This window comes from Martes martes, assembly GCF_963455335.1.
Source record: "Martes martes genome assembly, chromosome: 4".
In the NCBI taxonomy this organism is placed as follows: domain Eukaryota; kingdom Metazoa; phylum Chordata; class Mammalia; order Carnivora; family Mustelidae; genus Martes; species Martes martes.
Window position 1 is genome coordinate 58047481 of NC_137891.1, and position 27917 is coordinate 58075397.

General features: G+C 35.8%; 1 protein-coding gene across 1 annotated transcript; it reads right to left on the reverse strand.

Moving 5' to 3' along the window:
• Positions 1–51: 51 nt before the first annotated feature.
• PI15 (peptidase inhibitor 15) lies at positions 52–27917 on the reverse strand (the record flags this gene model as incomplete). The annotated part of the gene is made up of 6 exons (XM_080802179.1): positions 27849–27917; positions 26981–27293; positions 5170–5288; positions 4108–4240; positions 3872–3987; positions 52–187 (listed from the first exon to the last, which is right to left on the reverse strand). Exons 2-6 carry the CDS (start codon positions 27251–27253, stop codon positions 52–54), a joined length of 777 nt encoding a protein of 258 aa, XP_080658305.1. The 5' UTR covers positions 27254–27293; positions 27849–27917.

The following is a 27917-nucleotide window of genomic DNA, read 5'->3' on the forward strand; positions in this document are numbered from 1 at the left end:
TATGTCTATGAGTCCCAGAAAACATTCTGTTTCCTGGAGCAAAAGATAAGCTTATTTAAACCAGTATAGGTAGTTTGATGTTACTCCTGGAAAACAAAGATTATCAGTACAAGATCCTCCATAACTTGGAGGGCAAGCAGAACATGGTACTCCTACTTTATAGGGTGCTTCTCCAATCCAATTGCCCCTAAAAGAAGAAAAAAAAAGTACAAAGGTAACATTAGTGCTATATTAGTGCCCATTTAAAGAAATGTGCTTGTCCTTAAGCATATGACTGCATGGATTGACATGTAATGATCTTTTTGAGAAGTTTGTCAGTTTAGAAAGGCACTGAAAATCATATCCATTTCTTTCTTTCTTTCTTTCTTTCTTTCTTTCTTTCTTTCTTTCTTTCTTTCTTTCAAGATTTCATTTATTTATTTGAGAGAGGGAGAGACTGGGAGTGAGCATGAAGTGGGGGAGGTGTGGCACAAAGGGAGAGGGACCAGTAGATTCCCCAGGGAGCAGGGAGCCCCAGGCTGGATCCCAGGACCCTGAGACTATGCCCTGAGCCCAAGGTAGACGCTTAACCCACTGAGCCACCCAGGCATTCCTCCATTTCTTATTTATACAGTAACTTATTTTTCTATATATCTTACTTCTTAAATATTTCTTTCTGCAACACTTAGTATTATCTTAATTTACAGATAAGATGTGAGGCACTACAATGAATGATGACATAATTAGTCATCTGATGCCAGGCTCGACGCTCATTCAGTCACTACATCTGTCTCTGCCCTGTAACTGCCTTCTAGAGCACGTTGGCAGGACACATTCCCATTTCTAAACTCCTGCTAATGCTAAGGATGGTAATATATACATGCACTTACTATTTTCTGGGAGGCTTAGAAATGATGAGATGAGCAAGAAGTTGTCATGATAAGAGATTAAGGGCTCAGGGAAGCAATTAAAGGTGATTTCAAAACCTTTACCTATGTGTAAACTCATAGCTTTTGTTTTTAGTAATACTATTTGTTTTTTGATAATGTTAAACACTGTGTTGTCAATCTTTTTATCTGTATTGATGACCATGATCATAATAATACATCAAATTCATCATTTACAATAGTTGGAAATAGCTACGATGACTTACTGTTCAATTATGAGGGAGAAGGTAATAGATGTATTTTCAATAGCATGGTGATTAGCCCTAAAAATAGCAACATAGCCACATTTTGATGGAAACTGAATGGTCAGGAGGAAATTTGGTTGTCAGTAGTGAAAAGTCAGGGTTGAAGATGAGACAACTGTAAGTAAGAGGCTAAAATATGAAACAGGTGGTTCTCATCTTCTTTACAACCTGAAGAAGCCCAAACAGTGACTCTTAAAGTGAATCTACATAAAATATCTGCTGAAATCAGTCAGTTAAAAATTCAGGATTTGGGATGCTTGGGTGGCTCAGTGGGTTAAGCATCTGCCTACAGCTCAGGTCATGATCCCAGGGTCCTGGGACTGAGTCAAGCATCTGGCTCCCTGCTCATCCCTCTCCCTCCACCTGCCCCTCCCGCTGCTTCTGCTCTCTCATGCTCACTTTCTGTCTCTCAAATAAATAAATACACACATAAATAAAATCTTTATAAAAATTCAGGCTTTGGTCTACAAAATATTTATGGAGCAAAGTTACCTATAAAAATGAAATCCATGCTGATTAGTGATTCATATAACAAAATGTCATCAGATTCCAAGAGCACCCACCTCCATTCAGTTTATTCTATACTCTGCCCTCTGGATAAGCTTCCTCGAGTATAATTTGGGTAATGACACATGCTTACACTAGAGGAGGCCCTTTCTCTTATGAGTGTAATTCACTCCTTTATCCTAATCTCTCCTATTCTATATTAATAATCTTACTTCCCTCTATATCTTTATCCAAAGCCCATAAGTGCATATGGGCGAGCCTATGCTATTTTAATTTCATATTTTTCTATTTATTCTACATAACTTTTTGAAATTACACAGCACATATTTTTGGTAACATAAGCTTAGAAATACAGTTTTATTATGTGTAAAAAGTATTACATATTATGTTACAAACTTTTACATAAATCACAGATTTTTACTGAATAGAGGACAATTACATTCAGAAGTAAATCAGTCAACCAATGAACTAATATTATTTATCCTTCCATTTTTTGTTCTATTCCATCTAATTAAAATTCCCTTCCCTTCCTCCCTCCCTCCCTCCACCTCTTTCTTTCCCCCCCCCCCTAAAAAACAGACTTGAGATAACTCTATATTGGCATTGGAAAATTCACACTCAAATAACAGTCAAGATTTTAAAACTTCTTTCATTGCCTAGGTTTCAAAATAATGGTTCTTTTTTACAACAAATTAAGTGTTTTAACACAATATCTTAATCTCTCATTGAAAACAATCCGATATCCCATCAATAATAATACTAGAAAAGTCGAATCAATGTTTAAAAACAAAACAGCTAAACAAATGAAATAAAAATCTCTTTCACCATTTGAGTACTACTTGGCCTATTTATGTCAAGAAGAAGGGTAAAGTCTTAATAGGAAAATATAAAGTGTGAAACTGAAAATATCAAGCAAATGCACAGTTTCAACGTTTTTTGTAATGCAAACACATTCTACTTTCCAAACCTAATTACTCCAATAATTATGAAGGAGAACCATGGGGAAAATCGCTATTTTTCTAACTTTGCAAAAACACTGCCACTGACATATTACCATATAAATGAGTAATGCAGTTATTTGTGAAACATTTTCTCATTCCCTCCCCATATTGGCAAAGCTGGAGAAAATCTTTGTTTGGGACTTACTTTGGAAGACACCAAGAGTGTCATAAATCCTTTGCACATTTTGCTATTTACTCCAAATGAGAACAGACTCATGTATAAATATTGGAACATTTTATCGTCTCAAGAGTTATTGTTATCAGGAAGGCATTTTATCAAATGTTAACAAATGCTTATTTATACTCATCTTATAAAGAATATTTATAAATATGGCTATATTTTATAATCTTTGATCAATTTTCACAATACAATTTTATGTATGCCATAAAATATAACTAATGAAAAAATTGTGGTTTTTTTTTAGATTTATTTATTTGCGATAGAGACAGAGAGAGTGTGCACACATGCATACAGGAGAGGGGGAGGGCAGAGGTAGAGGGACAGAGCTAATCTCAAGCAGACTCCCTGCTGAGTGGAGTCCCACCCTGAGACCATGACCTGAGCTGAAATCAAGAGGGGGACTCTAACTCAACTGAGTCTCCCAGGCACCCCCAATGAGAAAATTCTAAATTTTCAATACTGAAACTTAAATCATGGCAAAGCTTTAATTTAAAAAGAAGTCACAGCATTTAAATTTTCCCTTCTGGCAGTGAATGACTCCTTAGCCATCTATAAAATTAGTAAACCATAATTTTTAGTTTTACTCTTAAAGGAAGAAGGACTCTGTTTTGCTTTCCCAGTGAAAAAAATAAGCCAACATTCTAGTACTGATAGTTGGGAATAGTGCAGTATTGATAAATTCCCTAAAAGATTCTTTCTTTTTCTTTTTATAGAACAGTCAAAAGCCTGAAAGTACAGTATTTATTTTACAATTATCATGACTAAAAACAGGTGAAGGGAATTTAGTGAATTTCCATATCTCAAATTGTTTTGCCCTGAATTTTAGCTGGAAATACCTATCTGTGAAAAATAACTGTTCATCTCATTATTTTTCAGGTATATGAGGTCATGGGAGATTTGAGGATTAGAGGCTATTATAATTAAATCTTATTCACATTAAAATAACTAGCAGACTGGAGATATTTAATATCATTAAAAGTTCCAAGAAGTAGAAGCCAGCCTAGTACTTACTTTGGGGCATAGTTGCATACCAGGTAAACTGCACGTCGCCACACAGCTCCCCAGACATTCATGTTCTGACAAGTATGAATTGCACATCCTACCCGATTGGAGGTGGCCCAAACCATCTGCAAAAATAAACCAATACATCATTATTGAAGTTAAAGCTAAGAAAATGCATATTCCCCAAAAGAGTAAGAGCATTTTTGAAACCATGAATCAAAAATTAACAAGACAATTGAAATAACCTGTGTATAATGTGTGCACATGGGGCCAAAACATCTCATAGGACATCTGGGGTTGCAATCCTGAGGATATGGAAAAGCATAATCTTTCACCTCATCATACCATGGCTTGACCAACTGGAGAATAGAGCGATATCTAGATACCAAGAAAAAAAGAGAGAGAGAGAGAGAGAACTTAGAGTATAGCAGTCGTAATTTATAGTGGACTCATGTTAAGTTGTAAGTTAATAGTTCTTTTTGCAGATTATTCATGATGACTCAGTAGCAAATCCATACCTCACAATTACCACCATCACCTATTCCTCCAAGTAGGGCCAAGCTTGAAAATGCCCAGGACTACATATTCGTTTAAGTATATGTCTGGTTGTTTCAGAAAGAAAAAATGCAAATTTCAGGAATCTTCAACTTTATCTTGTTTTATATTGTTAAAAATTTCTCCACCAGAATCATGTATACAATTAAAAATTAGATAAATTGTAGTTGTGATACTAGAACTAAATTTGTTTTTTCCCTTGAACTTGATTCACTTTAATTTTAGTAATAGCACACCTGATTTTTCTCCTGTATATGGAAGAGAATGGATCTTAGGAATCTTGGATGATGACATTCCCTGGTGGTGGAAAAGTTATCCTATCACTGGGAACAGACTTTCCCATAGTTGCACAGACATATATGAGTATAGATATATGCAACCATGGGAAAGTTTCATAGACACAAGAATGGTTTCTTCCACACTGAAAAAAATTTCCTGAGGTGGGAGAGTCAGGGTATAGGTTATAACATATGCCTAATCCTTTCAAAGATTCTGTGACGTAAGCAAAGAATACAGGCTAAGAGAGGGTGTTCCAAGGGTGAAAGGGGAAACTGGTCTTATTAGGACCTTTTAACCAATTAAATAATCCTTGAAGACATCTGAAACAGTCCCATGCCAAGCATCATTGCCTGACACATAGTGAGCACTCAATAAGTATTTGCTGATATTACTTGAAAGTGGTATCACTCCCCCTTAGGGTCCCTAAGTAATAAAATGTGTGGATGAACAGTATCAGTGAAACTGCTTCCTACCTTCCAGTTCGTACAGAAAGGTTTTGGCCCAAAAATCTCAGTAAATAGGAAGGTCCATGGTCCCAAATGCAAGTAGCTGCCCACGCCTCCGCAGATTTTGCAAGATTTTCATCCCAAACCTGTGAAGGAGAAAAAACCTTGAGCTTTACCAGTTTTGCCAGTAACTGACAAAAGTTAAGAGGAAGAAATGGTACTACTATTTCCTAAAGTTCTTTTAATTCTGGTTCCTTAGACTATTTTCACTAAAGAAAGCAAATTCAGACCATTGATATTAAAAGTTCTATAATGTAATATGGTTATATCACAGAAAACATTACTGTTCTTACAGTGTCATCCAAATCTGAAGTCCAAATATGAGTTTTAGTAAAGGATAGGCTAACAAAAATACCAAGTCCATCTAGATGTAGCTTGGGACACATCATACTGACTACTGAATTTTTAATCCACCTGAGTCAACTGATTTTCCTAGAGGTCATCTTCATAACAATGAGGAGCGATGTTATTAATGTATCTTAAAAAATAACATCATCAAATTATTTATTCAAACTGGTCTACCAAAATTAATAATGTCTAACATTATACCATAATTTTTAAAGGTCAAACTATATGTTGTGTAATAATTCCCAAGGAGACTTCATATTTTACAACATTTAAATCTTTGGTAGTAATAATAATATGAGAACTAAATTTTAGTGTGTATGAACTAGAAACAAATTATGATAAGGAATAATTTGAACTATGCCACATAGGACTTCTATGAAAATATAGCATATTATAATTCAATTAATAAATTAAGAAAAATAGTGATAGTTCTCAAAAAAGGAAGTTGTTTAAATTGATAAGGGTGTTATTGATGTATAATAACTTTTCTTTAATTGAAAAAAACTGTGGGACAAAATTTGAATGAGCCTTAGATTTAATAGATATTTATATTAGTTACCATATAGATTGATATTTTCATTTCTAAAGCTGTATGGGGAAAAGAAAGCAAGAATTTGTTGACCTGCCAATTATAAATCAACCTAAAATGGTAATCTATTTTATAAGATGCTTCAAGGTACAAAAACACAAAATAGAGAATATTTATAATTCTTGTAAATCAATATACAAAAAAAGCATTCAAAAATTTTCCCTAGTAAAAATATAATTTAGTAAAACATTTTTCTTCTCTGTGGAGTGGTTTTAATGGAAGTTGATAGTTTGTATCATGATATTATTTCCCAAGTTATTTAAATATTTAAATATATTCTAGCTATCTGAAAAAATTTTGTCCAAATTTTGACTAGATAGTAGCATATGTTAGAAGGTAAGAACTTACATGAAAAAATAAGGGTCAAATTTATAATTACTCAAGTTCACATGGAGCTCCCCATAGAAAAGTGTATAGATGTTCTTCTACTGATCATTATTTTTCTGTTTTTCATAGTCTCCCTTATTTTATCATTTTTTGATGACTTTCTCCTTCACCAGGTTGTATGGAGCTAAATAAGACTCACCTATATTAGGGTTGATGGTCATGAGTTCACTTTGAGTTATAAGCTTTCAAGCAAACTCATGAGACTGCTTAACTAGGACACTGAGAGGCTTAATTTTCCACAAGGGTGATGGGATACATATATTTAGTTAAGATAACAATGTATTTAAGGGAAGAGAACTTATTTTAGTGACTTTGAAATAAAACAGGCAAAAATCAAAATAATAGATGAACTCTTCCAGAGACACTTTCATCCCATGAGGCCACCTTCAACAGAAATTTGTTAGTTACTCCGAAGTTGTTTTAAATTAGGAAAGCAATGTCACCTTACATATACTTATCTAGAATTACATTAAGGTAAACATAAGGTTTGTATAAAATGAGAAGTATTTAGAAAGAATCTGGAGCAATTCTATGGTGACAATGGCCACATCTTAGGAGCTTTAATACCCAGAATATCATCTGCCAATTTTGAGGATTAAATTACACGTGGCAAAACATTACATAATGCCATTTTAGTCAGTGAGCAATCAATGTTATATACAGTACGAAAAATCGAAAACACTCTATCATGAGAGATTTTGTACTACAGTTTTCACAGTTACTTAGGTCAGACATAAGTTTTATGAATTATTGTTTCAAACTCCTCCTTTGTCTTATCTGTAAAAATTTGGGCAAAGTGTATCAACAGTATGAAATAAATTTATAATTAAAGTCACAATATCTAAAGACTGGAATTAACTTTTAAAAACATTAGGGTGCCTGGGTAGCTCAGTCATTTGAGCATAGGACTCTTGATTTCAGCTCAGGTCATGATCTCAGGGTCTTGAGACCAAACTCCAAGTCAGGCTCTACACTCAGTGGGGAGTCTGCTTGTTCCTCTCTCTCCAGCTCTCCCCTTCTTCCCCACTCTCTTTCTATCCCTCTCTCTGAAATAAATAAATAAATAAATAAATCTTTATAAAAAAGTTATTTGTTTGGCTGATAGTGGATTTATCTAGTATTTATTCTTTTGAAGTTTTCTCAATGAAATATGGATTACAGTTCACTGAAGTGCAAAATAGCATAATTAATTCACAAAGGAATTCCAGATGGCATGGCATCAAAAAATTATGTCCCCTGATGGGTTCTTAATTAATTGTAATCACTTGGGGAAAAATGCATCTAAGTACTGTCTACATATTGAACTACAATGTATACTCAGATCAAGAACTGCTAAGAACACTTTCTTATAGTCTTATCCTAAAATATAAGCACAGCATGGCACAGATAACACTGACCTGAAAATAAAAATCTCGTGTTCTAACCCTAATTATACTACTAAGATCGACTATGGCTGAAGACATGTCAATTATTTTCTCCCACTTAACTCATCTGTAAAATAAGATTGGGTGAGGTCATTTCTAGGGTACTTTTCATATCCACTTCCCATGATTTAATATACCTGAGTAGCACCAGCATCAAAGCCAGTAAGACATATGTTATATTGGTCAACAACTTGCTCAATTCTAGCCCTTTCCATTCCACAGAGAAGATAAAACCAGATTCTTTTAAAAATAATTAACAATAATTAAAGCTGTTAAGAATTTAGAAGCAATTTAGCATGTATAAGTCTATCTTTATACTCATTCATATATTTTAAAACTTAATATTTTAGGGGCGCCTGGGTGGCTCAGTCATTAAGCGTCTGTCTTTGGCTCAGGTCACGATCCCAGGGTCCCGGGATCCAGCCCTGCATCGGGTTCCCTGCTTGGCAGGAAGCCTGCTTCTCCCTCTCCCAATCCCCTTCCTTCTGTTCCTCTCTGCTGTGTCTCTCTCTGTCAAATAGATAAATTAAAAAATCTTAAAAAAAATAAACTTCATATTTTATAAGTCAAAAAGACAAACCATTTATCACACATATATAAGATATAGATGGATAGATTGATAGAGTTGTATTTAGATCTCAATCTGTATTTATCTGAAATATTTCCACTCAAAACATCAGTTTAGATATACAGATGAATCTTTTATGTACAGCTAAAAGCATTTTTACTTTATTAAAATGTTGGCCACAATTGGGGGGGGAGATGAACCACAAAGTTCATTCCCAAAAAATATCTTACATGAACAAACCTTATTAACCATGATAAGGGATTTTGATAAAGAAGACAATGTATTTAGCATTACTGATGCCTACATTTTTAGGCATGAGTTTCTATGTATAAATATTACAATAAAAATTTTGGGGAAGATGGTTATGGAGGAGAAGGAATAATCACTTTCTTCTCTCTCCATATTTACTTTTAAGGAACTGATGGGAGGATTTCTGCCTGTCTCTATGTTCCTGAAGGAAGATGCTAGAGAGACTGATAGGCATGGGCTTGATCCCACTCCCCCAGAGAACTGGTCGTTTTGACTCCCCTTGGGAGACATGGTCCAATGTCCTTTGATACCCACCACTGCAGGAGAAGTCAAAGGGGCTATACTTTTTCTTGCCTCTTTGTCCTTAAATAAGACTCACACTCATCCTATAGAGAGGGGAAGATCCAGCTTGAGTAGGGAGCTCTGAAATTTAGGAATTACATCCATCACGTCAACTGGTGAAGTTAAGATCTGCGTTTGCTATCTATCTTTCTTCCTGGGTTACAATTCCAGTAGAAAATGGGTACATTACTTATCCCCTTAAGATCCAGTGGTATTTAAACTTATTAATATGATGAGAGGTCTTTGAGGTTTGAAAATAGCAAGCAACAATAACTTTATTTAATAACAGTAGGAGATTTCAACAAAAAAATTGTGGCTATAGGGAGTGGTCCAGTATGATCTTCTTTTTCCTATCCAGAATCTCTAAACTGTAGTGAATGTGGCCAAGCGCAACCATGTGAAAGAATTCTTACAACTTATGAAGTTCAGGAAATGAAGATGTAAATTGCTTAAGCATTTAACTTAGCATATACATTTCTGGATGCTTGATGGGTAATCTATCTACAGAATTTTTCTAAGTATGTGCAGCATTTATTTGAAGTTATTTTATTTTATTTTATTTTCTAAAAGATTTTATTTATTTATTTGACAGAAAGACAGAGAGAGAGAGATAGAGAGAGAGAGAGAACAGCAAGGCAGGGAGACCAATGTGGGACTCAATCCCAGCACCTAGGGATCATGACCAGAGCCTAAGGCAGACACCAAACTGACTCAGCCACCCAGGCACTCAGAAATAATTTTAATATTGGATCCTACAAATACAGCACCAGAAAAGGGCACACATGTGCATTCTATGGAATGAATGCCTAGTAAATATGTAACATACTATTTGTTACCTTTTGTTGGAAAAACTAGATATCTGACACTTAGATTTTATTCAACCAGGTTGAACATCCTGTATTTTTGGGTTTTGCCCTTCTAAATAGGTAAGATGAGTTCACAATAAATTAAGTTGTAAACACCTAAAATTTGATCTTACCTCCTAAAAGTGATGCAAAAATTAAGAATATTATGTACAGAGTCACCTGGGTGGCTCAGTCGGTTAAGCATCTGCGTTTGGGTCAGGTTATAATCCCAGGGTTCTGGGATTGAGCTCCACATCAGGTTCCCTGCTCAGCGGAAAGCCTGCTTCTCCCTCTACCTCTGCCTGCTGCTCTGCCTACTTGTGCCCTCTCTCTATCTCTCTGTCTAAGAAATAAATGAATAAACTCTTAAAAAAAGAATATTATGCATGGATACCCCAAAACATTTACAGGACACACTGGAACTTAGATATTATGATTAAATTATTTCACAAAGTAAAGATGGCTTAAAACAGTGTGAGGTGTGTCCTCTTGCTCCAAATGACTTTCTTCCAATCCTTGTTGTTAGAGCCATTTATTTGGTTGCCTTATAAAAGGACTGATTTATCTTTGTACTAAAATATTCATCATGAACTATTCTACTTGTAAATAAAAGTTAGCATCTTGTCTGTGGCAACCACATAGTTGGACTAAGCCCTGAGAGATATCCCAAATTCAAACTGATGTCATTTAAATATCTGCAAGAGTTGTGGCTCCGAGAAATAGGAGGGGTATGAAAAGAATGTAGATTCTCATCAAGTTTAGAAGTCTTTAGAGCTTGAGCCAAAGAAATACCAAATCAAATCAAAGAATGTTGCAGTATGGGAGAAGTTTGCTGACTTTCATAAGCAGACAGAAGAATTGAGTAGTGATATGATCCAGCCAGGGATAAGGTTGTTTTGCCAGCCATCCGTGAGTTTTGGTATCCACAACACAGTGACAGCCAGAATCATGAAGCACATTGACATCTGAAGCACCCATCCCGGTCAACATCTTGGACAAGAAGTGTACTCAGACTAGAAGGCATCCCTAAAAATTACTTGGGAATACATCCTCACATCTTTAACATGGTTTGAAATGAAATAGTGCTTTTTAAAAAATGGGTGAGATCTTTTATTTCCACACATAAGATTTAAATGTAGGAATGTTTGAAAGAATCAAATTTAAGGTATTAGGAAAGAATTTCTGGCTAAGGAACCTGTGTGTACTTGATATTAAAAATCTGTAATGGTTAAGAAAATGTGCCAATTAAAGCAACAGGTTAGCCTTGTAATTTCAACATAAGTATATCAGTGAGTAATTATTTAACTTGTGATTTTAAGTTGAAAAATACAAGAAAAATCTTAAATTTTTAAAATAGTACAGCACAATTTAAAACTGAAGAGTCACTGTATTTCTTAGACTTTTAAGATCCTTTAAGGGGAACTGGGTGGCTCAGTTGGTTGAGTGTCTTCCTCCTGCTCCCGTCATAGGGTCGAGCTACGTGTCAGGCTCCCCACTCAGCAGGAAGCCTGCTTTTCCCTCTTCTCTGGCCCCCACCCTGCTCATGCTGTTTCTCCCTATCTTTCTCTCTCTCTCAAATAAATAAATAAGTAAATATTTGTTTAAAAAAGATACTTAATGTATGAAACTTATTTTCAATACTTAAATGTATGATACATTTAAGTATTGAAAATACATTAAGTATCATACAAATGTATGATACATAGTTAAATGTATGAAACTTATTTTCAATAAATCAATTGAAATACTTTTAAAACCCAGATAAATTAAATGTATACATGTGGCTTAGGAAATTTAATTAATTAAATCTGATGGTAATAAATATTAAATAAAAGTGTCTGTCAGAATCCTAGATTTATAAATAGGACAAAAGATTAATGAATTGTGGCTAAATTAAGGAAGAAACAGGAATATTAATTTTGGCCTCTTGAAAAAATCTATTCTGCTCACGTATACTATCTTTGAAGACATAAAATGCTAAAAATAAAAATATCACACTTTGAATTTTCAGAGACACATTTCTAAATTGCTTATTGTCATAGACACTATGGTGACAATGCCATTGGAGAAAGTTTGGCATGTCCCATAGTTATGCTGCCATTTCTTGTATATTTTGAAAAATGTAAAGTTAATTTAGACAGACACGCTTTGAGGTTTTATTTTTTTTTTATTTTTTATTTTTTTTTTTATTTTTTTTAAAGATTTTATTTATTTATTTGACAGAGAGACAGTGAGAGAGAGCATGAGAGAGGAGAAGGTCAGAGGGAGAAGCAGACTCCCCATGGAGCAGGGAGCCCGATGTGGGACTCGATCCCAGGACTCTGGGATCATGACCTGAGCTGCAGGCAGCCGCCCAACCAGCTGAGCCACCCAGGCGCCCACGCTTTGAGGTTTTAAAGAAATAACTTATCTAAGACTGTTTGATCTTTTCCTAGGTTAGTCAAATTGGAAAAGGAGTACTGGCTTACGAAAGTGAGAAAGAATCATTACAAAGAAATTAAGCGATGATAAAATTATTTCCTCTGAGGGCAGCCAAAAGCTTTTAAAAAGCTTCACATGCATGATTTTGGTTCTGATTTGAAATTGGTTGGTTTTTCCCTATTAGGTAGAAATGGTTGTGAAATGGCCAATAAAGGACACTGAAAGTGGAGTATAGAGACCCAGTGTTAAACCAGGCAGGAGGGTAGGAATGAGCTTTGGTAAGGCTAGAGCGGGATGGGTTGAGGTCTGGTGGGGTGGGGCAGAAGAAGAGAAAATGCCTTCTTATGGCAAATTCTGGGCATTGGTTAAACTAATGAAAACTGATTCTACTTTATAGGAGAAGTAGATTGTTAAAGGAACTTGATTAAAAAAATTCCCTCAACCCTCAAAAATAACTACAAAATATGGGAACACATTACATTACAAAATACTAAAGTAAGGTCTGAAGCATTTTTTTTTTAAATGCTTAGAAGAAGATAATGAAGACTTCCCTCAGGTAAAATGAGTACTACCTTTCATGTAGGTGGGAGAGGAAAATTTCTATAAAGAGATGATGTAAAATAGACTCTTTTTTTTGGAGAGGAGCATTGCCAATGTCATAAATTTATTAACAAGAAACTAAAAAAGGCCTCTCTTGACCCTTTTTCATCTTCCAATCAATCTATCATTCTCTCCTTTCTCTTGCAATAAAATTCCAAGAGTTTTTTCTCTTAACTGAGAATTCCCAGTTTCTCTTCCTCCCTTCCCTCTTGAGTCCACACCTGCACACTCCCACCCCACATCCACTGCACCCAAGCTGCTCTTATCAATGTCATTAGTGGTCATTTCTTGGTCACCATTTTACTTGTTCTAGCGGCAGTGTTTGGAATGCCTGACCACCTACTCTTCCTGGACACACCCCATCTCTTGGTTTCAGGACCCTACCCTTGCCTTGATTTCTTCTGGTGACTGCTTCTCCTTATGCATGCTGACTCCTCATTTCTCCAACCTCTGTGTGCTGAAGGGTTTTCAGGACTCAGGCCACATCTATTTCTCTTTTTCTCCCCCTTTGGTTCATCTATATTCAAGGCTTAAGAAATCTCATCCAGTCTCACACATTGAAATACCAATGTTGGTGGTATGGTTCCACATTTTATCTCCAGTAGTTGAATTCCAGACTACTTTAACCACCTTACTACTTTAAGTCTCTACTCAGCATACCACAAACTGAGCTCCAGAGAGTCACAACCCCATTCCACTTCCTAGCCCCTCATCAGCTACTCCTGTAGTGTTCCTTCTAATGGCATTGCCCATCTTCTCATTTAGGGATCACCAAATCTGTCCTGTTACATTGTTACATTGTCTCATTGTCTACCGCTGCTGTTGTGCTATAAAAGCAGAGTGGAGTGGCTGTAACATATGCCATATTTACCATTTGATCCTTTACTGAAGCAATTTACCAACTGCTGTTGTAGTTGCTCAGGCCAAAAATCTAAGTGGTCATCTTTACTCTTTCTTTGCTTCATAATCTTAATCTGTTCCATCAGCAATTCTTGTTGCTCCTCCCTTCAAAATACTGTACATTCAGAATACAAACAACTGTTCATCTCTGTTATTGCTACCACCTCAGTTAAAGCCAAAATAATTTGTTATCTGGGTTACTGCAAGAAACTCCTAACTGAAGGAGTGCTTCGTATCCTTGAAACCTTAATATATAAATTAATGAGGGCATGGATAAAAGAGAATACATTCAGAATTTGAAGTGAGAGTACTTAAATACAACTGGCATTTAGGAAAGAAAGTTCCAGTGCTTTAAATCTATGTATGGCTAAATATGCACTGTGAAATTGTACTTGACTTATGTGCTTTGAAAATATTAGAGCTCTGTATAAATATAGTCGTACTCAAATGACTGTGTTGGGGTGACGGTCTAGTAAGGAAAATGAATAAAGTAGTATTGAGTGTAAGATGGCAACGTTGCATGTCCAGAGGACAGTTACATGGGGAAAAAATAGACTCAGAAATGAACAAATCTGCCCCACCCAAAGAAGCTACTCCTCTCTAACCAACTGCTGACAAGTAGGAAGTGGGCTTAATGTCTCTAGAACTTTCCCCTCTTGAGGATAATCTGGAAATACAGATGTATATGTAAAATGTATCAACTTTAACATTTGACAAATGATTTTTAAAAATGTAAAATTCTGTACAGTTCAATACCATGCAGAGCAAATTAAATATGCCCACTAATTAGAATGGTTGATGGACCTACAGTTTATGAATTCTAATGTAAGGTATCATTTTCATAATTACACTCACATGGATATGGCATTTTCCTTCCTAATACCCATGGATGGTGGCAGGAAAGTGTTCCTGGAGCCACATTTGCTCCAAACCTCCTACAGCAGACTTACCACACATGGGCTGCTGTTTTGTCCTCAACAATGGAAAATGCAAGAAACACACATTTCCAGATTAACCAATAGGACCCCACGTAATGCATTCATCTAGACAGCCAGTAAATGAATATTCATTGGGAGGCATTGGGTACTGTGAATTCAACAGTCAGTTGGGCAAACATGGACTTTATCTTAAAGTTTAGGGAAGAGACAGATAACAAAAAACACTACCAAACAAATAAATGAATAATTGCCAACTGTAATACATCACATAAATACATTATTATACAACAAATTATACATATATATAATATATGTAATACATTATATAAAAAGCTCCAGAAGAATCATGTGCTACTTAAAAGTTTGCTTCTTTTAAAGTTCCCTTAGCCAATCAAGTATATTCCCAAGTGAGCATGATTTCATGTTGCAGACCCAGAGGATATTTTGTGAAACCAGGTGTGGAATAATTTCAAGTGAAATTTTGTGATAGCGTAGAATTATCACTGGGATGATTTTTCCTTTGGGTTAACCCATTAATTTGTTCAATGTATAGTCTCTTGACAAACAAGTGGATATTTAAGCCACGTAATATTTTCCTCAGCTCAGTTTTGTGTTCTAAACCATGACTGAAGAAATTTATCACCTGGGAAATTACTCCAAGATCTTCTGGGGAACTTTCAAGAAGATGGATGCTTAGCACAATCCTGGACCTATCCAATCAATGTTAAGACTGGGGATCTTAAATGTGTGCTTACAAAGTAGTTCTGTTCTCTTCTGATTAGAAATAATTATCTAAAGCCTTCTTGGTGGAGAGGCATTTTGATTGCAGAGAACTTTGGGCCTCCCCTCTCCTCTCCTATGCCTACTCCCCCCTGCCACACCACATGCAATTCTCAAGAAGAAGGGCACATTTCTGATAGTTAACGTCTATTAATTTTCACATATAAGCACTTATATCAGTGTCCTTCTTCTACACTCTGGTCTGTTGTTGACTGAAGTTTAAATAAAAATTAAAAATAACATTTTGTCCTGAATATGCCTCACTGTCACAGATGCTAGTTGTTAAACTCCATGAGGATATTGGTAATGTGTATTCAAGGAAGACAGAATTATTGGGGAGAGAGAAAGAAAGAGAGAAAGAGAGAGACATCATTATGTGTATTGCTATACAAATATGCTAACATCATTCACTCTGAGAGTGACAATTTCAGGAGAAAAGAACATGTATTCAGTGGTTATCTGGATATGAACACAGAAATAACATGGTATTCACAGTGCTTATTTAGATATCATGGGAAATCTAAGTGGCTTTATTAACTAAGATATTACAAATAACATGGGAAGAAACATATACAGAACTTTCTGAAAATCTAAAATCTTGAAAAAAAAGATACAAAATTTAAAAAGACCCTGCCCTAGGCATGTGGGGTGGGTGCCTTTTTATGATAATTTCCTGTGATCAGCAAGGAATAACTAACCATACCCTAAAAAGGAAGTAAGCCATTTAAGGTGCTCAATGGTGATATCAATAGAAATGTTTAAAAGGATTTAAGTACCCTGGTTAGCTTTCTATAAGAGACCAACCCTAAAGACCCTCACTGGGAACCCTATGAGGACCCCTTTCACCCTTGAGAGCTTTTTCTGTATCTTCACATAATAAAATTCTATTACTTTATTCACTCTCTGTTGTCTGCGAGATTCATTCTTCCACTCTACAGGACAAGAACCTAGCTCTCTCGCATCGTATCTATCTATCTACCCATATGTCATCTATTTGTTTTATTTATGCGATATTATTTCATAGTTTTTATTGTCGTATCTCTAATTCAGTACTTACTCTTCAGTGAAATACATATTTAAGATATTGCATTTTTATCTCTAGAAAACCATTTGGCTATTTAAAAAGTCCTCATTATGTATACATGTTTTCCCTGAAATATTTGAACATGTTTATTATAACTTTTTAAACTTTTTTTTTTCATGGGGCTCCTGATGGCTCAGTTGTTAGGCATCTGCCTTCAGCTCAGGTCATGATCCAGAGGTCCTAGGATGGAGCCCCACAACAGGCTCGCTGCTCGGCAGGAAGCCTGCTTTCCCTCTCCCATTCCCCCTGCTTGTGTTCCTGCTCTCACTGTCTCTCTCTATCAAATAAATACATAAAATCTTAAAAAAAACCCACAACTTTCTCTTCTGCTAATACCATCATTTGTGTTTCTATTGCCTGATTTACCTCTGTTACGTATCCTATTTTTCTGCTTTCTTATATGTCTGATACTTTTGATGTCAAACATCACAAATTTTATGTTGTTAAAAAAATAAAATAAAAAGGCAATCACTTTCCACTATAATGACACTGAACCTGAATTTAAAACACATATTTGACCAATATGCAATTCATGAGAATACAAGAATATGATCCAAATCAGCAGGAGGTGCTGGCCAATTCTGCAAACTTAACTTTAGGATGCATTCACAGAAATAGAATAAATGGAGAACGATTTGTCATTGCTACACTGCACTTGCCACATCACATAAATTCTAGGCACCTTACTGTAAGAAGAGCACATATGTATTGGAACCCAACTGGGATGACAACAGGATGAAAGGCATTCCTTGATCAGAGCCACTCTGCTTCCATTTCCCAAAACAATTTAATGGGCATCATTCATGTGTGTATGTAAAACAGTGTGGTGTAAAAAGTGTGGAGGGAGTACACTGATTTTCTATTTATTTAATAGTACAATTCTTACCTTTTCCAGTGTTTTCAGTAGGCAAATATCTCTTTGCAACCTTCCCTGATAGGCTACATTGGCAAGACTCTGCTTGCAAGAGGAGCCATATGTAGATACTTAACACAAAGGGGCTAACGGCTAAGAAAAAGCTGGGTGACTTGAGGTCAAGGGTCCAAGACATCAATGTTCACAGTTCTCAAAGACTTGAAGCACTATCACAATGCAGAGTTTTCCTATATGGTTACCAAGGGTAGAAAGAATACTGGGAATAAGATTTGATTCCATGTGCAGAAATACTTTCTAATATTCAATGAGGTCCTCAGATCAAATACATGTAGAGAAATACCTTAGCCAGTGGTCTCAAGAGCAGGAGATGCACACAGGAAGGGGAGCATGTAACATATGGCCTTTCAAAGCATGGGCTTTTTTGTCCTATAGAACTCCTTCTCATCATTTCGGTTTACCTACTGTGTGATGTTGGGAAAGTTATTTATACTCTCCAAGCTCCAAGTTTCCTGTTTCTAAATGAGAAAAATTGTCTTCATATTTCAAGACTTCTTTGACGGTTAGACAAGATCATGACTGAAGACTATTAACACAGTCCTAGGAGGACAATGGTGTACTTAATGGTAGACATTATTATTACTGGGGATGCAGGCACTGGAATGGTGGTGATGACAAGTGAACTAGAAGGCCACCTAAAATGGGAAGCAGTGTAAAGTGCACTTTTGATCATGTTATCTGGCAGCCTAAAGTTTAAGAGACTCCAAGCTTTAATGTCAACAAAGCAGGCATCAGATAAAGTGAAAACAGATAAACCCTGAAGCAACTAAATAATCAGAAACAGAATTGCATATAGATAATAAGGAGTTTGCTTTCAGAGGAAATAACATCAGACAGTGAAAGATAAAAATTAGAGAATGTTTTAGATGTCTTAAAACTTATTAATTCCCCCTCCTTAAATCCCTCTTTAATATATGTTTTATCTTTAAATTATAAGATCATTTGTTGATGGATTCTAGTAAGAATTCTCCTTCCCGGGAAAATATAATATCCATCACCTACTACTTAATACTGGAATTATGAGCCAGGAAGACATTTTCATGTGTAACTAATTTTTTTCACCAACTCAGTGTTGCAATAATCTAAAAATTGATTTCTGGATTGTTAAACTATCCTGTGATACACAGGCATAGCCCAAATGTTGCCAGTGACCACGTGGTCAGAAGAATTCAAATGCCTTTCCGCCTACCTACTGCCTGCAGAAAACACGATCTCGTTGGAATGCAGAGAGAGAGATTTGGTAGAATGTTCACATTTAATGAAATTATGAGACATGAATTTGATGCACTTTTTAGGAGAGAAAAATAATTGTGTCCTGAAGAAACATTTCTCAACTGTTTCAGTTTGGAGTATGTGGTGTGAAATTTTAAGAGTCATGAAAAGTTTATTCTAAAAACACAGCTTGTTGGGCATTATTCCATATTCACTTAAAAAAAAAAATGCTCAGTACCTGATTTAGCCACTATGGGTAACAGGCTGGAAATGTTTGTACCCCATGCCTCCAAACCTCAGTCTGTGATGTATTTTATGCCAGGCATTTTCCTTGACCAGTTTAAGCTGTTAGTCTTGATTTTTCTCTAATCCCTAACTACATCATTCTTCAGAAATTCTCATAGACTATTAAACATCTCAAGTTCATAACTATTTAATGGCCACTGACTAGTACATGCCTTTTAGATATGTTAAGTTCAGGACACCAGCCCAGAGCCAGACTAGTCAGCCCCTATTATTCTGAAGTCCTCTGATTAGTTTCCAAAAAACCTTATCCTGAGCATGTCAGACGAACAAGGTGGGCTTGGTCCTACCCAGGCCCCTGAAACAGATTTGGATTTGTGTGGATTTAAGCCTCAGCACTTATTTTTTAAAAAAAGGTACATGAAACTTTCTTATAAAAATTCTTGAGTAAATTCCCAGACATAAAATCATCCATCCATACTGTCTCTGTGACACTACCCTACCCTATTATGCAAAGTGGTTCATGTTGATTACCAAAGTATACTCCTATCTAAAAAATGTTTATAGTAGAAGAATGTTCCCTCCCACATACTAGCTGCTTTTCCCAACCTTTGTAGATGTGTACCCTGGATAATAAACCTGCAGCCATAATAAACCTGATAATAAACCTGAATGACTACCTGAAATCTGCTCTTGATTTTGTGTTCTTCAACTCTGAGAAACCCAGCTGTTCTAGTAAAAAATGCAGGTATCCTCCTTGGCTGTGTCATCATATAAATCTTCACTTTATTTCATAATGTAGATCACTCACTCCAATTTTTTAAAGGTTTTTTTTTTTAAAGATTTATTTATTTATTTTAGAGAGCACGAGCAAGCAGGAGTGAGAGGGCAGAGGGAGAGGGAGAGAGAATCTCAAGCAGACTCCATGCTCTGCATAGAGCTGGACAGGGAGCTCGATCTCATGACCTGAAATCATGACCTGAGCCAAAACCAAGAGTTGTATGCTTAACCGACTGTACCACCCAGGTGCCCCCAAATCAGTCACTGCTATTGATTTGATCCCTGATTCTACTTTGTCACAATCTGATGGGCTTCAGTGTCAGATTGTTCAGTCATCTCACCCAGACCAGTAAAACAGCCTCTAGAACCCTCAGCCACCTTTACTTCTGCCCTTTCTAGTCCTTTCTTCACCTTGTAGCCAGAACAACCTCTCTGAAATGCAAATTAATTATATAACTTTCCTGCTTAAAACCTTCAATAACTTCCCTTTTATAATAAAACTAAACAAGTTTTTGCCTGCCTTCTCCAGTCTCATCAAACATCATTTTTTTTCTCTTATACATGATATCCAAGTCATACTGAATTTTTACCTTTGCCTTCAATGTATCATTCACCTTCTTAGAGCACCCTACCACACCTACTACACCTTCCCTACTTCTACACCTTAAGTTCAAGTCTGGGCTAAATATGTTTCTTGTAATCCCAGAACACCCTGTATTTTTTCCTACTTTAGCACCCAACTCATGGCATTTGCACTTACTTATCTGCTCACAGTTCTTCCTAAAAAGAGTGTCTTTCCACTCCCCATTGAATCCCCCAGCACACTGCCAGGCACATGAGTAAATGTTGTGGAATGAGTGATGGAATAATGAATGACTCTTGCCCATCAGACCACTATAGCCATGTGTTCTTTACACGTGGCTATAGTGGTCTGAATGCCCAGAAAATGTTAGAAGACTTCATTCAGGTGTTCCACAAATATTTATTGAGTCTTCTCTGTGGAACGGATATGATGCTAGATTCTACAAATACTCAGCAGGAATACAATAGATTTATTTTTCTACACTGTTGTATGTGGTTAAATATCACTTGCCCTCAAAAAAGCAGTGTTGTAATACTAGGAAATACAGTCACCCTATATGTATGGGCTTCATGAGATTCACAGCTTTTCTGTCTACCACCTAATGGTAAGGTTCTGAATCATACTGTGTTAATGTTTCCACTTGCACTTTAGAGATTGTATTCAGAATGTTCACAAAGAAAATGTTCTCAACCTTCAGCTGGCTCCATACATGACGAGTTGAACATTGATATATAAGTAACAGTAAGTAAGTAATATTAAGCAACATGCACCTTGGAAGAAAATTCCTACAAAATGTGCCCAGTCTCTGTTAGAAGCCAAGACACTTAAAAGGCTCTACATCTATGAAAACAGGAATGTGGAGTTCCAAAAGCTCTGGAGAAATGCCTTCCTGTCAGCAGTCTTTCTCAGTTCACCGCTGGCTGGCAAATGGGTCTCAGGAGGCTTTCTAGTAGTCATAAAAGCATTCATCGAAAAGATTTAGGTTAGACACATCAAATTTCTCATGTTTATAACAAGAAAATTGAGTTATCCTTCCCAAATGAGAGGGAAATGTGCCATCTGGGACAATATAGGGTTTCATTAAAAAAGAAAAAAAAAAGACAAGGATAAACATCACAAGTGTTTGGTCAACTACTGAATAAAGAAAAAAAAGGAGTTTAACATCATCAACATTCTCTTCCACATGAGGCCCAAATGAACAAAATCAGCATTTTCATTATTCTTGCCTGAGTCATAAATTATTGTAAGCAAATAGTTTTTTGGCTATTTCCAAGGATGGATTAATCTATTCTCCATTCATTCATTGCAGCCATGCTTTCTGTTACTTTACTACCTGCCATGACTTGGTAACTAGTACTTTTCTCTTTTCCAAAAAAGTCTAGGAAGCCTTAAATCCTTTTAGCTCTGCAAATAATACTTGCAGACACCAAACAAATGAAATGGACCACATTATCAACATAGTCAAATTATATTACACTTTCTCAGCTTTAAGTTTCTCAGTTCATTTCCATCATTTTTTTTTCACTGTCCCTCACCTCTCTTTCCATTTTGTACACCGACTATAAAGACTGCGATTCCATACACCATGCTTCAGTTAGCTGTTCATACCTGTTGTTGTGTAGGTGCAGGTGTCTGACTCCTTCTTACCTAAAGAAGTGGCACTATTAACTCAGTGATTGTCATTTCCCCAATCAACTTCATTGACAATTCAAACTCCATCAACTGCTAGGGCCATCTTTCCAAAATGCAGCTCTGACGCTACTCTAAAACTTCTATAGTCTCCTTAATCACTTTTGTATGAAGTGATTCTCAGTATTGTCTCAAACTCCTCAAAACTATGGCTAACACATTATACTTTTCCTCTCCTGGTGATTTTGTGCATGCATTGCTTTATCTGCTATCAGTCAACCCGTACCCTTCCTGGACATCTATCTCAAATGTCCCTCCTCCAAAGAACCTTTCTTGATTTTGCCAATAAGAGATTATCACTTCTTTGATTTCTCCATGATATTTATCTGTACCTCACTGATTACATCAATCTTACACAGCGGTGTATTATATTCAGTATAATACTGAATTATATGCTTAGTGTTTTCTTTTTTTGTTTGTTTGTTTTTCATGGTTTTGTTTATTACTCTAAAGACAAAGATTTCTGTTATCAATGGATCTCATCCTCTTATGGAAGGAACTCAACATTTTTAAGATCAATTTATTCAATTGACCCATATTAAAGGAAAATCTTACAAATTTTACTCTATGTGTGAGTCTTGCAATTTCATTCTTTGGGAGATAATTCTTATTCTAAGAAACTAGTGTGGTTTGTGGTTTAGAGTCATGGTTTAAGCTGCCCTTAGAAGAATGAAAAACAGCTGGTGTCCAAGGAGCTCTGGAAATTTGTCAATAAACTAATTGTGGAACAGAAGCCAAGAGTAAAGAAGTTTGACTTGCATATCTTAAGCCCTATCTATTGTATGACTATTTTTTAAAGATACTGCATTTAGAAAATTAGACATTTTAAATGTGTATTTTTTACTAAAATCATGGACAAAATATCCAAAGAAATATTATATAACTGTAACATAAATGTCAACACTCTGTTTAAATTGCTTCTACTTTATTTAGTCAAGGGTACACTGACATAACCAAGTACTTAAAAGGAGATAAAATCATTTAATTTTGAGGGACTATTTTAGAATTTAGGAAAAGTTTTTGTTTTAAACTTTAGGTGAATGTGATAAAATGTCATTATACATGATAATAAAATTTCCATTAAAATATATATCAAAATTGGTGCTACTTGTAAACATATAACAATTCGTAGGGAATTCAACTAAATCATCAGATACATGTTGATCACTGTCTATACTCAAGAACTGGCTCAAAACAAATAGAGATACAAAGGTGAATAAACATAGATTTAGCACCTAAAAAGCTTGCAAGAACTATACAAATAAGTATAGATTTTGATATTGATAAGAACAAAATAACAGACATGAAGTGTTATTTATAGCAGTTAAAAGAATGAGAAATTGATGGAGTGCCTGCGTGGCTCAGTTAGTTAAGCGACGGACTCTTGATTTTGGCTCAGGTCATGATCAGGTCCTGAAATTGAACCTCCAATAGGGCTCCCTGCTTGGGGTGTGGAGCCTGTTTAAGATTCTCTCTCCTTCTGCCCTTCCCCCGCTAAAAAAAAAAAAAAAAGAAGAAGAAGAAGAAGAAGAAATTGAATATGGTCTTGAGGGTAAAAAAATATCAATAAAGGACATAGCATTCTGATAAAACTTGAAGGTCAGGGTCGTAAATCATGGAATAAGTTAAGGAAGAGAAAGATGAAGAGAGACATCCTGGAAAGAAGGTTCAGAGAGAAAAGTTGCAGATGAAAGGGACCCCATCTTGGCAGCACGTTTAACAAAAGCCCTGAGCTGAAGACCAGCTTTAATGAGGTTCCCGCAGCTACTATCACACACTGATGAGAACTTGAACACGTGGCTAGTGGTCCTGGTGAGCTAAGGGTCCTAAGTGTTTAATTTACATAGTAAGGGTTAGGAATGGAGCTCACTTTCAGACTGCTCACAGTCCAAATCAATGCTGAACAGGTATGTGGTAAATTGAGATCTATGTTTTTTGCCTGGCCTAGAGAGATTAGTCATTTACAGTTTGTGCTCCAACCTCCAAGTAGCCTCTTACGTTGTAGTTCCCTCAATGTTTCTCTGAGTCTTCATGAAGGATCCATGTGACTTATGTCAATGACTTCATTTACTCATTTACTCAAAGTCTTTCTAACTTACAATTTCATTAAATTGAACACATTTTCTAACCAAACTAATCAGTTTTGTCCTTCCCCAGGGAAGGACATTGCTCTCCCCTCCACCTGGGAAGCTCTTCCCTCTTCTATCAGTGGGGTGGACTCCCTCACCTCTCTCCAGGACACTCTTAGTGAGGTCTTCCCTGGCCACCCTATTAAATTTCACAATCTCACCACAACCTGCTTTATTTTTCTTAACAACCTTATCACCTTCTAATGTACTATGTACTTTTAAAATTTTTCTTATTTATTGTCTGGTTTTCTATCCAGGAAGTCAAGGACTGTCTATTTTATTCATGAATGTAACCCAGTGTTTAGAATAGTACCTGACATATAGTAAATGCTCAATAAATAATAAATGAGTAAGTACATGGGGAAATGAATTATATGCAGTATTTACATGACACTTTGATACAATTATATTTAATTTTATGGAACTTAATTTTATAGAACGTACCGTTCCAATTACTACTTCTCATTAACTTAACTGAGTGAAGGAGGATTTATAAAACATCTACTGACATAACCAGCATTGTATCTGGTTCTTACGAAATACATCATATCTTAGCTCCTATATTGATAAGAATAGAATAGAATGTGAATACTACAGGATTTCAGCTGGCATTTTAAAGGAGGAACAAAGATACCCTGACACCTCCAGGGGTTCCCCCCAGTGGAGCATTTAATAAACCTAGCCAATGGAAAGATGCTTTCCAACACAAACATTGGCTTTGAAATTCCATAGATCTAAATTCTAACCCCATTAATACCATTCACTGTCCATGCCACTTCGCCTACTCAATAACTTTTTTAGGTCTACATGATTTTAATTGTAAAATGAAGATCACAATCTCAACATCATAGGGAGAATGTGAGCTACCAAATGAGATCATCTACGGAAACAATTAGCCAAGTCATTGAAACCTAGAAAAAAATTAAATAAATGCATGTGGAATGAATGAATACTTGATCAGTGGGGGAAAATATAACCAGAAAGGATGTGGCTTTTTCAACCATTTATAATGTGTTGTACCCCACCTTTACTCATGATGATCTCTCTGCCTTCAATATCATTAAAATAGTGAATTGTATTGTATATAGGTTGGTTATTATCTATATTATTATTCCCATTTTAAAGATAAGGAAATGGAGTCTCACATACATTAAGTAACTTGTCCAAAGTCACAAAGTAAGCAGCAGTGTTAGGGTTTGAATGCAGAAAGAGCTCACCTCTAAAACACTTCAGCTATCTTCACCCTACTTTTGTCTGCATAGTGTTGTGACTGGCACCAGGAATTATTTCCTAAACCCAGAGTCTATATATTATACTTTTCTGATCTCATTTAGAATCTTATGTATATTTCTCTCCTAATTTATGGTAACTAAAAAACTTATTTGTTCTTTTTTCTATATTAATATATCATCTTCTAGAAAGTGCTGTTTATCAGAGGTCTATTTTGTTAGGCTCTGATCTACTTGCTCAATCCCTCAACTCATACTTTCCTGATTACAACCCTATATGGCAGGTACTACGTTTATCCTTATATAAAAGATGATGAAAATGAAATGAAACGTTCATGCAGGCAGTATTTCAGGACTGAGGTTTGAACCCAAGCATTTAGATTCCAAAGCCCATATTCTTAACCATGAGGGTATAATGCTATTCCTAAACTAGGACTGATTATATCACCTCTTCCAATTTCTTTACAGAAAACTAGGAAAGTGCATTTTCATAGAATCTAAATTGTACTTCTATGAACTATGACTCTCTTACATTTGGCAAATCTATTTTCCCTGTAACTCTGACATCTGCCATTAGTCAAACTTAAAAAGCTTATTTAAATAGAAGAGAGGAATTGAGAAACTGAGAGAAATACCAAATTTTAGGTCACTTATAAAAACTTGTTAGTGGTACCACCTCCTCACCCCAACTTAGAAAAAACAGGCTGGTGATCGTCATTGACTTAAAAGAGCGTCAAGCTGTGCTCTTAGAAGGTACTGGACTCTAAACCATAAGCTTACATAAGAACAAAACACAAAATAAAACAACTTAAAAAAGCACAGCTATCCTTTCAATACCAACTCAAGGGTTTTGTTTTATTTTTTACTTTCTAAGTAGAGTGATTTAAACATAGAGTGCCTATTTTTAAAAGAGCAAAGAATGTGTTCATGGCAAGTTGGAACAGTGTGCAAGTGTGCTGGCTTCACTGTTATCTGAACGACAAAGCATTAAATCACAAAGAGGAAAAAGTCAGCATGTTCTCTGAGAACACAAATAGATTAGCATCAGGAAGAGCTTTGTCCCAGAAAGGGAAGAGACACCTACCCAAAGATAAATTATGTACACAAAACCTATAATTTTAAAAAATTATTTTCAAGAAATGTTTTAGCCTATAAATATGACTATTAGATACACAAACACAGAAATATTTCCTTGTGAATATTTTTTAAAAAGTGTGTCTTTCAAATGTGGTCAGTCAACACACCCCATTCTTTATCTCTGTTTCTTATAAAAGATCAGATTCATCAGTGGTTATGGAACTCACAAAAGAAAATGAGAACCTCCCCCCCCTTTAATTCTATAATGCAACAAAATTTAAGCTTACTAGGCATATACGAGCCTTTCCTAAGTTAAAATGTATAGCAGAGCTCCATATCCCTTAACATATAAACACTCTTTAGGTTCTTCAACGAACAATTTAAATCCAGCATCCTCACTCCAAACTCAAAGAAAACGTATTCCTCTTACCATATATTCCATGTTTGCTGCCGGTGGGAACACCTTGCCCCGAACTTGATTATGGTAATCAAGAATGGCGATCATGTCATTCTGCGAAATGTAGCGCTTCCGCCTGGCTTTGGGGATATCCGCAGAATCTAGTTGTGCTTTTAGTGCTGCTTCAATATCAGTGAAATTATTGGTTGGCGGGGATGAGTCAGTGGAATTGAGTAAGACCACGGCACTTGCTTCACAGAGAAGGGAGAACAGGAGTGCACTGCTGACTGCAGAGACTGCTATCATTTTGAGGGATGGAGGAGGAGAGGCCACCAAGTGTACTTTACTTTAAAGCAGAAAGATAGAGTTAGTGTCTATGAGAAAAGAAAAAACAATGGGGGAGGCAGTGAGTATGAATTTACAAAGCTATCATTTGGGAGCATCGCTTGATTTGATTTTTTCTGAAAAATTCAAACTGTTGAACTCAAGTCTAGGAAACAACCTACAGTAGTTGTTATACATTTCCCTGGGTGTTATGAGGCAGATCCTAAAAGAAACTTCCTATAGCTAGAGAAAAATAAACAACATGACTACTAACCCTAAAATGAATGTGGGCTATTTGCCCCAAATGCCTAAACCATGTAATGCATTACTGCATATTTTCAGAGGGAAAAATTTAGGAATTGAAATTAATCTTGAGAGTGAGAAGGAAAAATGCATCACAGGTAACAACAGAGAATGTGCTGATAATGTATCCCAGACATATATGGACACCAAGGGATAGAATACAAACAAAAAAAAGTTATATTAAAGTCAATCTCATTTCTAAAAAAAAAATAAAAATGTGAGCTAGTATAAAATCAATGCATGCAAAATAAACTTGTTGAGCTAAAGAGCTTACCTCTGCAGAATGCCAAAATGAATATATTGTTCTTCCAAAAATTTAAAGTTCTTTGCTAGGTTGTAGCAT